Here is a 14,364-nt window from a genome sequence, read left to right as displayed (position 1 = left end):
AGACTCGACTTTTCAGATTTGCGTTATTTTATCAAAAAGTTTGTCAATTGCATTGACGTTGAAAACGACGAACAATTTTCTGCAAAAGCAAGATAGTAAACTTTAATCCTTGATTACACAAGATAAAGATAAAAAATAAAAATAAAACGATAGACCAGTTGAAAAATGCATAAAAAAGGAATCCGTTTTTCACTTGTTGGAAAAAAAAAAAAAAAAAAAAAAAAAAAACAACGTATAGAGGTTGAGAAATTTTTAATAAAAACCCTTCAAATGAAGTTATTGAATGAAAAGCAATTTTCTAAATTCTTACAATAATGAACTAATCTTTTTTCGTTCGTTACTTTTTTAAAGTCTTGAAAAAGAAAACAAGAATAAAGAAGAAAAAATTAAATCTTTGGCAATTGACTGAATTTCAGACACGTCAAAAACAGCCCATAAACTTTTTCTACATTCCTATCGCAGGTATAATAATCGATGATCAATTGCTCGGGACTCCGATGCAAGTACGAGTATCAATTATAATTGTTGAGTGTAAATACAGGCCTGAATGACAGAGAATACTAAATAACGTATAACATCATGTCTGAGTTGCGGTGGTAAAAAATCGATCAGGTATGACCTTAGTTGGCTCGAGTTCGAGTTCGGTTGCTCGCTCGTGCGTTTGCTCTGAATTCCTGAAATAGACCGAGATGATGATGATGATGATGATGACGATGATTACGGTGACGATGACGATGACGATGACGATGATCGTAATGCAAGAATACTTCCTCCACAGTATTTCCCAATTTTTTGACTTGCCAATTTAGATTTTTCGTATTATATTGATTAATACTTACGTATAGTCTTGGTGATTAAAATTATTCTGTATCTGTACCGGAAGCTGTCGCTTACCTGTCGGATTGACAGTGAAATTATCAATGCGGTTGAAGTGAAGCGAGCGATTCACTTTCGAGAGTTTTAAACGCACGAGTTGTAAACACCTAGTTTCATTGTAATTATAGTCTTGCACAACAGAAACTAACTCCGGAACAATTTATACCTCGTTATTTACAATTAATTATAATTAACAACTTTCATTGCAATTGTCACATACTGGGGGAGAAATTATTCTTGCGGGATGGTCGAGTCGCTGCTTTCATTGAATTCGTATTAAACTCTTTCTTTTCCCCAAAAATATTGATCATATATATATAGTTAATCGATTCTAACTAGCAGTGAAAATATAAATGTTTTTTGAAAGTAAATAAATATATTAATTTGCAGGTAATAATTTTCTAAACAAAATTCAGAATAATTCAATTTTGTCTAATTCGTTTTAACGATTTTCTGAACGTTTTAATTAACGTGTGAATTATAGATACCGGTAATTGAATTTAGCTTTCCGTTTAATACATTTTTTCGTCTAGTCTATACGAAAAAACAAAAAACAACAACAATATCGGTAGTTTTTTTAATTTTAAATATACTGACGTAATTTCGTATATGCGCAGCAGCTCTCTCGTGTCCTGCATATGTTACAGTAGCTACATTATTTTAGTTAGTAGGTACGTTTATACCGTAATACGTCGACTCGCGAAATAGACTTTTGCAAAAATTAATCCTTCCTATTTCGCATCAACGTTTACGTACATACTTATTACGCATATATACATCCTATGTATAAATCAACATGGAAAGATGTATTAGAAACTAGTATAGATTCGAATCTAACAAACGTCAGATTCGATCCTAAAGATAGATTTTACGTAGAGGAATTTCCGCTTGGCAGTCTTCCATTATAATTCCAAGGAAAAATAATCGACAAAAAAGAACGATTTCATTAAAGACTCAAATTATATCGATCGTTTTTGTATTTAAATCCAAATGAAATTTTTTTATTGAATATGTATGTATATATATGTATATATTAGGGTGGCGCCAAAAAACCGACAATTTTTTTTTTTTCGAGTCTCGTGTGACAAAATGTTAGTTTTTGATGTTTTAAGAGCCCGTTCCAAAGGACTGCTAAAAAAAAAAATTTTTAAGAGGTTGCTCCACATTTTTTAAAACGTCAGAAATCGTTAAAAATCGATTTTTTTTTTCAACTTTCTTCTCGTTACGGTATAATTTTATAGACAAAAAAAAAAAATAAGTTTCCGAAAGTTTCAGTTCAAAGTTTGAATTTTTAAAGGTCGCTCTTAATTTTTTTTCAATTTTTTGGTGCATTTCTTTAGATCTTTTCGAACGACCTTTTAATATTCATATTAAAATTTCATAGATTTTTTTTTTTTTTTTAATTTATTAACAAAGAATCGATAACAATACACCACGACATGAATTAAAAATCAAACAAAATACTGAAAATATCATTTTTTTAATATACTTCCATGGACGATTTTTGACATTTTTTTAAATTTGGAGCGATCTCTTAAAGATTTTTTTTTTTAGCAGCCCTTTGGAGTGGGCTCTTAAAACATCAAAAACTAACATTTTGTCACACGAGACTCAAAATAAAAATAATAGTCAGTTTTTTTTTTTTGCGCCACCCTAATATATATACATATAACATAAAATTGCTGATGTTTTGTTTATAATATATTCAAGAATACGGAGATTTTGCATTATAGATAGCAGATTCTGAATCAGGCGCGATATTACAGAGAAAGCAAACGCGATCTTATTCCAACTATACTTTCCCGGTTTATCCCCCCCCCCCCCCCCCCCACACTTTTCGTTATCTGTCCACAACTTGGTTGTTGCAGCACATTGCGCAGAAGTCGGGGTTCTCGTCTATGATCCGCTGCTGCTGCTGCTGCTGCTGCTGCTGCTGGTTCACTCTTTCATTTAGAAGGGAGAGAAAAAAAAATATCTATATATATATACATATATATAAGCTCCCCGTCGTCGCCACGCTGTTTTGCACGATCTCTCGGCGCTGCGCAAAGCTTTCGGACATCAGCAGGTGCAGCAGTCGGTCGCTGGGTGCGCGGTCCTTCAGTCAGTCGCTGTCCGTCGTCGAGATCGCGTCAGCTCGTCGCTGGATATCCGGCTTTACGCGCTAAAACAGCTGTCAAAACCGCGAACGTGGCGCTGCAAATCTCCTTTTATGAACTTTTCCGCGCCGGTAGAGAGAGAGACAGAGAGAGAGAGAGAGAGAGAGAGAGAGAGAGAGGCACTCTGTAAAGAACGAACATCAACATTCAATTAACGCGCCATTTATTTTTCAAATTTATAATTACATGAGTTGAATCTTATTTCTTTTCTTTTTTTTTGTATACATTTTTTTTTTTTTTTTTTTGTCTATCATCTTCTTATCGTTTGTTCCGCTTCGACGATTCGACTGTATTGTAATGATCCAAGTTTCTAGTTCTATGAATTATATGTTGTACATGCATCTATTACATGCAACAGTTGTTCACCGTAATGTTCGAACTTTCCATGCCAATTATCAATTTTCTCGTATCATTGACAATCAGGTCTATATTGTTATGTAAATGATATGTATTTTTCGCTTACATACTGTCTACTTTAACGGGTAAACATACCATCTTCTGTCCGTTAAGTTGTTCGTGTGTGTGTGCATGTATGTGGTTTATGCGATAGTCGCTTCTTGTGATATGTGGGACAATTGAAGAATCTCGATTCTAGGCAGTGATTGTAAAATAATTCAATATCTATACACAGTAACTGTATTTTTCTTCCTTCTTTTTTTTCCTCGTTTTACTATTCTGTTTAACCTGTGAAATGTAACGCGATTGGTGGGTCAATTGACGCGGTTCAGGTATCTCGCTAATTGATTATACTCATGTTGTATGTACGTGTTCTCGGTTTAACAACTCGAATCTTCGTTATTCGATCTAATAATACATAAGTTTATATATAGATATGCTTGTTCTAAAATCGGTCAGACATAGCTCGCGCATTTTCTGCCATACATAAGATACTTGCAGCTTATGTATAACCTCGTTAAGGTTTCTTTCCTTCCCAGATTCTTTTTTTCTTCTTATTCGTTATCATCATATTTCAACTCTTCAATGCCCATTCGCACTGTTTACAGTCCGGAATGTTCTAATATTACGTAACACAGCTTACAGACTATTTAATGGTTTCTTTTTCGTATTGAATTTTAAAGGATCGATTTTTCAATCGAATATCGAATCGATGAAACGTTATAAAATGTACTGATGCAGTGGTATAATTAAAAACTGTAATAAACAAATTCGAAAATATTAACCTCAAAAACTATCAACTGTACAAAACTTGATTAACCTTTTAATTGCGGGTTCAATTAACGCTTTATTATACCATTGTTCTTAACTTTAGTCTAACCTCAACTTTACCGAAACGTTCTCGGACCTTGGAGAGACCATTAAATTTTTTTTTTTCCATTCACATATAAAATCAAAACAAAAAGAATACGAAATAAAACCATAACCATGCTCGAAATACTGGCATCCATGCATCAGCTGCAAGTACCTTACCTAAAACACACGTAAACCCCGCAGGCAATACCAGAATTGAATCGAAACGTCACGTCACGTCGCCCAGTGAGATTAAGTATCACGAGCCAATGTTCTTCGTATTTTCTCGCCTTCGCCCCCCCATCCTATCGTCGCCCAGTGGAAGGGTGAAAGGATCGCTCGAGCTGTTTATTATCGAGTGATCGTGGCGCGTCAGAGTGTCTCAACGATCGGAAAAGATCGGCAAAAACGTGTTGGAAAAACCGCGAGACTCTACCAGCGATGAAGTTTCTAATTCTACTATGCTGACTGTAACGGCGGCAAATTCACCCCCTGCCGGGGGTTTGACCTTAGGATTAACCTCCCCGCGCACCCTGGGCCCTGCCGATGGTAGTGACCACCTTTTTCTACTCCCCGAACGCGCCTTGGACATGGACAGCACTCATCTCAGACAGGACCTCGAAGGACTCGACTTCAACCTCCATCTTAACCTGACCCACATGGCGCCACGCGGCAACGTTTGGCTATGTGAGTTATCCATCTAGATTAGTCTCATTCCTTGGTGTCTTTTTGTTTCTCAGTTAGTCTTCGAAATTCAAATTTCTCATCTTTTGAAAACCAAGGATATCGAAGAGACCAAGTAAGGAATACAAACTTGAGCACCAATCTGTGATCTTCACTACTTAGTTTTCATGGTATCTGAATGTCTGTTTGATATTGTCTTGTTTTTGGTCAGACCGAAAGATGAAAAAAAAAAAATAAAAAAAAATTGGGGTGGTAATTCTTTGTGGACAGTTGATGTAGTGGAATAAAAAAATCTAGGGAATTTCACTGGTTCTTGGGATATACTTGTCGTTGGTATCTAAACTGTCCAAATCTAACGAGTCTTAAATACACGTGATAGTTATCAGCACGAATATCTCAAGCATCAAATTTATCTCTATAAGGAACCGTAATACCTAAAACTGACTTGTATACAGTCTGTATAAGAGAAAATCCCGTTACACTCAGTGTTCGGTCATAAAATGTTGTGTTCTAGTTTTATTTTTATTCTATTTTTTTCCCCCCCTTTTATCACTGCGAGTGATCGTCACAGTTTTCAAATCAGTGAATCATATTTGAAATACGTCCTCGATTCAAAGACTTCAGGATTCAAAACTTCTAGTTTGATTTCGGTTATTTGTCGGCGTTAGGACGAAGATACGGATATTGATGTAACAAGGACTCTTTGTACTTCAATCAGTCTATTGAACTCTGCGTCACTGGTCAGATAACCGTTACAATATTTACTAGATTTTTTCCTACAAAGCTACGATTGAGACTTCGGTTACTCGAGGGGGTGATAAGTGATCGTTGTATGTTTGCAGCATATTTGCACGGAAACATAAATCTACATGATGAGTAAGTGCTAATGTTTAGGCTCAATGACTGTATTTGAAGAAATACGAGGATTCGTATACAAGATATCGTCGGTTAAAGGCGTAAGCAATGATCTTATCTTGTTCGCTTCGATGACGATGAAAGTGATCGAGTGGCTCATCGTGACCAGAACTGTGGTTTAGGGGGTAATCGAAAGTTGCAGATTAGAGAAAAAGAAAAACAAAGTAAGAAAGCATCTGGACTAGTGGCAAAGAGTCATCATTTGCGGTCATCGAAAGACTTCAGTGACGGCCTCGATTTTCTTTAAGTTACCGTTCAAAAACATCTCGGTTATAAGTCAAGAGTTTCTTTCGCGGTTCTTGACCACAGTAGCAGCGTAATTCGTCCTGGGTTATACGTATGTAGGTACGTGTGCACAGTTTACAGAATGGTAATCGTTTTCGAAGTAAGTCGGCGTAGGTAATTTAAAGCCATGCACTTACGAGTAATGGCTGTACGTATAAGATGTAGATGGTGTACAACGTCGTACAAGTCGACTGTCCTACAACCTAAATTCAAACTAAAAGCTCCACTCGTCTAAAACATCATTATTGCAGTAAATTTAACGACGTCAGTTAGCCGTCGTTTCTTTATTCACATTGTTCTGGAATAGTATGCGAATTCTAATATCGCGAAGACACCAACAATGTGCTTTTCTCTCTATGTATCACTAGTACAGCTTCAATTGCGATTCTCAGATTACAAGACAAAGTAACGACGGACAGTAGATTAGACTTAATAGCTACACTTCTTGGTACTTCCCACTTCGCGAATTATATCTGAAACGTATAACGCGGACCATTTCCGTTCGCCTTGGATGTTACTGGTACCTGATTTCTCATTGTTAACGACCATTTGTGTTCCCATTGCATTGTGGATCCTGTAATCCTTTACTCGAAAGGTGCAACGGTCCAGCATTACCAGTGCGATAAAAACCATCGACATGGTTCACGAAACGACAACTTCCCAGGGTATGGAAGAAGGAACACGCTGGAATTGTCCGGACATTCCGGATTGCCCCTATTGACCTGGTACGTGATTTTTCGAGGAAATATGGTGGACTCGAATGGTAGTCAAAAACCGCACCACTACCAACGGGAAGCCAAGCCCATCGAGTTATGCACGAAGTCACGCGTCGTGGTGGCTGGTGCTTCTATCTAACGCATTATAGACATGCAGGCATTGCGGAGAAAGGAACTTGGGACCTGAGCCACTCCTGATTTAGGGGGGGAAAAAATCTCGTGACCTTGTCGCTGACCTTGCGACACTGAGGTCCCATTTCCAAATTACAGTTATTACGCTGTTGTGTCCATAACACGCGACCCACCCGGCCCATATCATCCATCCTCCCTCCTTGGACTACAACGCGTTTACCGTTATTTTTATTTTTACCGAGTCTCCTTCTCTTCTTCCTCCTCCTCTTCAATGCTCTTTTATGTCTCTTCTTTATACCGAGTGTGAAAGCTCTTTGCTGTCTGTTATGCGCGGTTGTACGCTGCATTGTACACGCGGAGACATATTATTGAATTATTTATATTAAAATGAAGACCAGATTTTTGTTTCTTTCTTCTTCACAGTCTAAGGACATATATATATATATCTGCATTTTAACATATATTCCACAATGTTGTGTAGTTATTGACAAAGTTACCAATTTTCATAGGGAATCTAACCTAGAAAGTTATCTCTGTCAACTTATTTCCCGAATACGATGGTCAAACTTATGACAATGAACAGTCGTAACTACAAGTCACTGTGATAAAATCGTGATCATAGCGTCAAGCAATTTGTCATCGTGTCTTGGAAAATTTTGCCAATTTTTGCAAGTTCTGTCAGTGACTTTGGGAAATATTACATGTATGAGTATTATACGACATATATTATGACTGTTATAATACATGATACGCAGTTACAGTACCACCACCTTACACCTCCTCGCTTAACCACCTGACCTTAAAAACTCAGCCTTAACCTTACCACCTGCCCTATTCATAACTATTATACGCTCGCAATTCTGGACGTATTCCGGTTACATGTCTATTGTATAATCGCGGTTGGTTATACACTACGTGATGAGAATTTGCAGTGCTAGTGAGAAAATTTTACGAACACGTAGCCATCTGTCGGCGAATGCAAAGTAAACCCCGCGAAATTCAAATCTCTTGAAAAGGTACGAGTCGGCATGGAACTTGAACTGATGATGAGTCGCTCGGCTAGAATCGGATATACTTGGAGATTTTCGCCGACAACTTTACGATTCTCCCTGATGTTCTCTGCAATATAAGTTATAGACTTGCTACTTGGTTGTATTACAGCTACTCTACTCATCGTCAGAGATACTAAGAAACATTGCGAAAAGTGTAGATATGATCTGAAAATTTCGGTGTAAAACGCGTCTTGGACATGCCACTTTGTAGATACTTCTTGGTAGATCGTTCGTCGGCTGTGCAAGAAACCATTTCACGCCTCGCGACGTACCCACCTAAGTCTTCTTCTTATTCTTCCTCCTCATCTTCTACTTCTTTCTGACACGAATTCTTATAGAAACCTCTCATCTCCCGATCGTTGAGAATGCAATTTGGTTTGTATTTACCGCGGTCGTTCACCTTGTGTGGAAACATTTCTTCTTTTCGTTTCTTGGACGGGTCATTCATTTGTTGTTTACTTGCTGGTTGGACAAGGTTTTTTTTAACTTGCCGTTTCTCTGTTGTCAGCAAAAAACAAAAAAAAAGCTTTTGTAATCACCGTAAAAATGAAAAGTTGAGTTTTCACTAGATCTTCACGCTTTGAAGTTTAAAAAATCACTTCCGATCATTTTTAAATGGTCGTCTTTCGAGTCTACATATGTATAAATGTGATAAAATTTTTTGTCCAACGTTATCTCGAAAACGAATTACCGGATTTCAATGATTTTGGTCTCGATCGACGCGGCTTTTCCAAACTCAGAACCGACCAGATTTTGGCTTTGATCGGTTCAGCACTTTGTTAATTATTCAAATAACAAAATTTCACGAAATCAAAAACGATAATATCTTGAGAATGAATGAATAGATTCGAATCAAAATTGGTACTCGTTGGTTTGGTAAATAGCTGATCACGATTCTGAAGTTAGATTGTGAGATCCAAAATGGCGATCTAATATGGTGGGGGAAAAAAAAAATCTAAAAATATTCCAATTTTGGTAAAAATTGGTAGGCAGAGATTTTCTACGTCACTGATACCAAATCCAAGGTCAGACTTCCAAAACATGTAATGGTCGCTCCATTATAGTGGTTCAAAATATATAAAAAATCGTAATATGGTATTCGAGGGTCTTGAAATGGTTAATCACGAACTCGAATTTGTAGTTTGAAATTCGAATTCGATATTATTCCTTTTTTTTTTTTTTCTCTATGAACTTGGAATCTACAGTGTGGGAACGGGAAACTGGAGAACTGGTTCATGCCCAGTCTAAAGCCGCTTGTCGTTTTTCTTCTTTCCACAAAGATCCGCTGCAACCGATTTCCTCCCCCGACGAGATACTTGACCCGTTACATCATCCGGAAATCAATGCATCTCCAGTATACTCAACTGTTCATCGCGGTGACACACTTATATTGCTGTAGCAACGCGCGAATATTACCGCTCGTTACGCGGTGACTCATGCCTATCATATATTGTATAAGGGCGCGGCATTTCTGCTAGGCTGCTGCACAGTTGTTACTTCATTTATTTTCTCTTGTTATTAAAAATATGATATATGTATATAACGACTAGGTATACACACAGTGAAATAGAGTGAAAAATCTTTTGCCTTCCATTTTCGGTTTTCCTTTTGTTTTGTTTATTTTTTATTCATTTAATTTTTCACTTCTTTTTATCGCTTTACCTTTTTCTTTCTTTATTCTTGTTTGCGCGTAACCTCGCTAGTCTTCTGCTTTGGACCGTAACACAATACTTGCACTACCTGTCAGCTGTGCTCCTATACCTTCAAGGATACTTTTTAGCTATCCGATTACAATTCCGACAGTCTTGCCTCTCGCTAGGCTTACTGCTCGAATTCCCCAACGACTACGGCGCCGATCGGACCAAGGAGACCAGAGAGGTCCTGGTGGGAGGTCCGATCAACGCGTCCTCGGTCCTCGATAATGAACGCTTCAATGAACGTTATTCGATATTCGCTATATTTTATACTTACACCCACACCAATCGAGCAAAACTGCTATCTAAAGACGCGATGCGAAGCAATTGCAGTTCGGTTACAAGTTAGCTGCCATGAGTTTATATTCGTTGTTATATAAAACGTTTGAGAAAGAAATGAACTCGTGTATTGGCTTAATTTTTTTAACTTTTGTAAAAAATCTGCGCTACAAACTAGATAACAAAACGTTGCGATAAATAAATTTTTGTGTAAATTATAGTACATTTCTCTGACGAACGGACGTTGAATTCATTTTTGTAAAATGTCGACCCTTTTTATCTACCTTATGCCTCATCTTCTTGTGTATAAGGTGTGTGCCAACCTGGTTCTGACTATCGATGAACACTCTTTGACTAATTATAGATGGCGGTGTACAAGTCAAGATATCGATCCAGCTCTTTTGTACCTTTGAGCCACGTTTTCTATGCACGGATGCTTGGGTTTATAACTGAACTCGTGTGGTCAATAATAATATAAAAAGTAGCTAATCGATGAAGGAATATTCTCTGTTGTACGTTGATATTTTGACGAGGTTATTTTACCTTGAAAGGGAATAGTGAAATGAATTGCTTTATTCTAGACGCGGAAGTTGTTTTATTGGGGATTCGAGATTGAGAAATAAACCACGATCAGGTGTGATTTGAGAAATTTTCTATATTTACGTTTAATCACAAACGTATAATATTATTTTTTATAGTAAAGAAAAATCGAACTACTTTGACTTACGACTGAGATATCTGATGTCTAATTTTTAACACGTTGGGATGGATAAAGTAACTTTGTTGGTAAAGTTAGGTTGAAAAATATCGAGTATTATTTTCGTCTGAAGAACTGGAAAATGTTAGGGAATTTAATATGTCATTGACGCTAGACAACTTGTACAAGTACCTTCTTAGTTAATAAAAAATGTTATTTTTTTCTTTTTTCACCTTCACCGTCGACGGTGTTACCACTCCTGTATAAATCATCCAGAAATTAATGAAAGAATCGTCGATGGTCGCGCTGTGACGTACATCATGAATGGCTAAATGGAAATTGTAAAGCATCTATTATAGATATATCTATCTTGTATATCGCTATACGAACCCAACAACTTCGTGACGACGATTGAAATTTTATTCTCGTAACGTGCTCGTCGCGTCGCTTCACCGTTCAACGAGCAACGAAGGTATAATAAAACTATGTTCAGTAACCCAATCGGATCCGGTTATGCAAGCTAATCAATTGCGATTGTGGGCGTTTACTTTACATGTAAATTCATACGTATATATGTATATATATATATATATACAATGTATTCGACAACACAAGCAATTGGCTATCAGCACTTTGATCGGTACTATCATCAATGTTACACACTTCGCAAACCGATTGAATTACCTCCGTTCGTTACCTGATTGCAGCGGTTTGACCGCCGATCAAGTTTACATCTCCTTTCCACCTCGCGCGATTCATTCAAAATATCTGCGATTGTGAAGTTTGCGGAACGCGTATCGATTTTGTATTGAGTTTATAATATATTCGATAGCTAACGAAACGTCTTGTACCTACACATGAGGAGTTGAATTTTTTCTATCTTGTATACCGTCATAAATCCAGCGTGACGTTATCAAACTGTAGCACGTTTTTGATGATAAAAAAAAAATTCTCTCCTGTTTTGTTCATATGAAAAACGCTGACATTATTATCGTCGAACTTGTGAGATCTGTTTTTTTTTTTTTTTTTTTTTTTTTTTTTTTTTGTTTCGTTTTCTTTTTTTCTCTCTTTACACTGATCTTTCCTTATCTCGAATCGCAATTTAACTCCAAGGCTATAAAGTGCACGGTATATATATTATCATATATGGTTCTTGCAACATTTGCGAAGAAAAATTATAGTATGATATAAATTAGACACGCCTACTGCAGTCGCGTATGTATATCGTATGTATTTGATTTTTACTGCTTTTCGTTTCGAACAATGTTCGAGAGGTTAGACTTGTAAAAATATCGAATTGGCAAAAAAAAAAAAAAAAAAAAAAAAAAGAAAGCCAAATTAGATATTTAAGACTGAATAAGGCAGGGATTGAGACATTCAAGATCGATTCTTCTGATTTTGAAGTTGAGATTGTTTATCCGTTATTGCATCGTGAATTTGTATGCAAGACCCTGCAGATTGCAGATATAATAGACCGCCTTCTGTATCCTATGCATCGTGTGACTAATGATTGATTTTCTTTTGTTTCAGGTAAGTAACAACTCTCGGATTGGCTGAATACTATCACGTGGGGTTAACCTGAAAAGATCAGGGGTATATACGCGTAATTCGAGGTTTGTAAATTCCTGCTTTCTTGCCACTACATAATCGTGTGTCACACCCAACGACCAACCGTTTCTTATATTCGGTAAGAGATAACGTTGGTTGATTGGTTATAGGTTTGTATATATGTATAATATAAATGCGGAAAATACTCAGGCTTGGCCGTATCTTTTACGCGTATTAGCCCATGCTCGTATAATTCGGTGCGTGAACATTGCACCGACAATTGTTCGCGTATCTTTACCTTGAAATTTGTTTTTGAATCTTGAACAACGCGGCTCATTAGAATTGGACGTGTAGGTATACATATTTAATTTATGTACTACGTGTCGTAATGCCAGGCATGACCAAAAAATACGCTTCACGATTCGTTATGCAGTTCTCTCTTCGTGACAAGACATTAATTATTTTACAACCACTAACGACAACTGCTACGCAATGGTTTTTTACGATAACATATTTTAAATACATTGAAACGATTTTTCAATTACAATCTCATATCGAGATGCTCCGCACTTTTCTCACTTGATATATATTGAGCGTTGGCATTAATTAATCATTTTATTATTGACGTTAACGATTTCTCGTATTGAGTTTAATCGAGGAATTTTTACGGAGATAAATAGGAACCGTTCATACCAAATAACCGCGCGTGATCTCATCGCCCTCGTCATACGCCAGAACAACCGTTTCGTTGATTAATTTCTCCTCTCAATCGACCTAAATTGCTCGTTACACATTCCACGATACAGTTCGTTTTCTGTTTTGTTGAATAATTGCAACAAAAAAAAGTTTTAGAGCTATAATGTAGGTCGTACTCACTGAGTATTCTCGCCAATGTCGATCTTACCGACGTTTCAATTGCCGGTAAAACAGTATTTCCCGTCGGTAACTTATCGGCCGTTCACAACATGTTCCAGTTACCCGCAGTAAGCAACTCGGTTTTCACGGTATAGTTTTAGGGTAAAACAGGTATCTGTAGTTATTTGTGGCGTCGACCGAAAGAAAAGAAATAGTAAAGAAAAGGGAGTATTGATTTTTTAAATCGCATATTATACTCTATATCGAGTTTGCGATAACTCTTTTCTATTACCATCTTCCTCTCACTTCTTTCTCGCCGGTATCTAAACCATTACGCAGGCGGAAAGTTTTAATTATGAATATCACTTCATTTACGATGAAGCTAATTAATGGTAACGAGTAGGCGGTTGACTCAGAGGTTGCGACGCCGATTCAACGTATCTATATATGTACCTGGTTATAGGTTATACATTATATATACGTTGGTATAAAACCTAAGACAGAGTTTCTTGGGTTGACTAGCCGAAAAGAATTCCGCACCGTGTTTTGTCAGCGGAAAAGGGATGGCGGAGGAGGAAGAAGGAGAAGATCGGGCAACGCACTTTCGCATAGTTTACGCGAAAGTGCCTGTGCGTGACCATCGTGCCAACATACAAGTATTATACCACACTGTATGTATATGCAGTGCATATCTGATCGAAAGGTGTATTCTATTCTCTGTACTATATCTACATTCCGTCTGCGCACGCAGTGATGCATCGTGTTGCAGGAATCGTGGAGAAAAAAAAAAGATAGAATAAATCAACAATTAACTTTGAAATGTTCCGTTTTCAGATTTAACCCATATGCATTATAGATCGGCATATCGCTTCAAACATCAAATTATACGAGGGAATTATTTTCTCTCTGTTTCTGCCTCTCTCTCTTTTTTTTTCTAATAATTGGCTATACCGAGGTATTATTATAATACTGTGTGAAATAGATTATATGCGAAACTGGGAGAAGGCTTTCGTTAATTTAACGCATGTATTGAAATAAAAATTTAACGACTTCGTTAGCTCGAATTGTATAGATCAGTTCAGGGTTGAGTATAGCCACTTGTAGTGGTAATCCCGAATCTTCTTTATATATATATATATATATAATTATATATAATATATACGTATACGTGCGATCTAATTATTTCATTTATTCGTCTATTCTACCGGTTGATACATATATATA

General features: G+C 36.9%; 1 protein-coding gene across 7 annotated transcripts in view; it reads left to right on the top strand.

Annotated features, from left to right (window-relative positions):
- The window catches only part of LOC124411482 (MAP7 domain-containing protein 1-like), a 77,171-nt gene that overhangs the window by 24,464 nt on the left and 38,343 nt on the right, over window positions 1-14,364 (top strand). The window contains exon 1 of one of the 7 annotated variants that reach the window (XM_046890600.1): window positions 4,531-4,970. The exons of 5 other annotated variants lie outside the window; for them this stretch is intronic. In XM_046890600.1, coding sequence (XP_046746556.1) covers window positions 4,745-4,970 — 226 coding nt within the window. In that variant the 5' untranslated portion in view covers window positions 4,531-4,744. Of the gene's footprint in view, window positions 1-4,530; window positions 4,971-14,364 lie in introns of those variants that run through there. One more of the 7 variants, XM_046890611.1, reaches the window with a different exon arrangement.

Source organism: Diprion similis, chromosome 10 (assembly GCF_021155765.1).
Source record: "Diprion similis isolate iyDipSimi1 chromosome 10, iyDipSimi1.1, whole genome shotgun sequence".
Taxonomy (NCBI): domain Eukaryota; kingdom Metazoa; phylum Arthropoda; class Insecta; order Hymenoptera; family Diprionidae; genus Diprion; species Diprion similis.
Note: the sequence above shows the minus strand (reverse complement) of the source record. Positions and strands in the feature narration are given on the sequence as shown.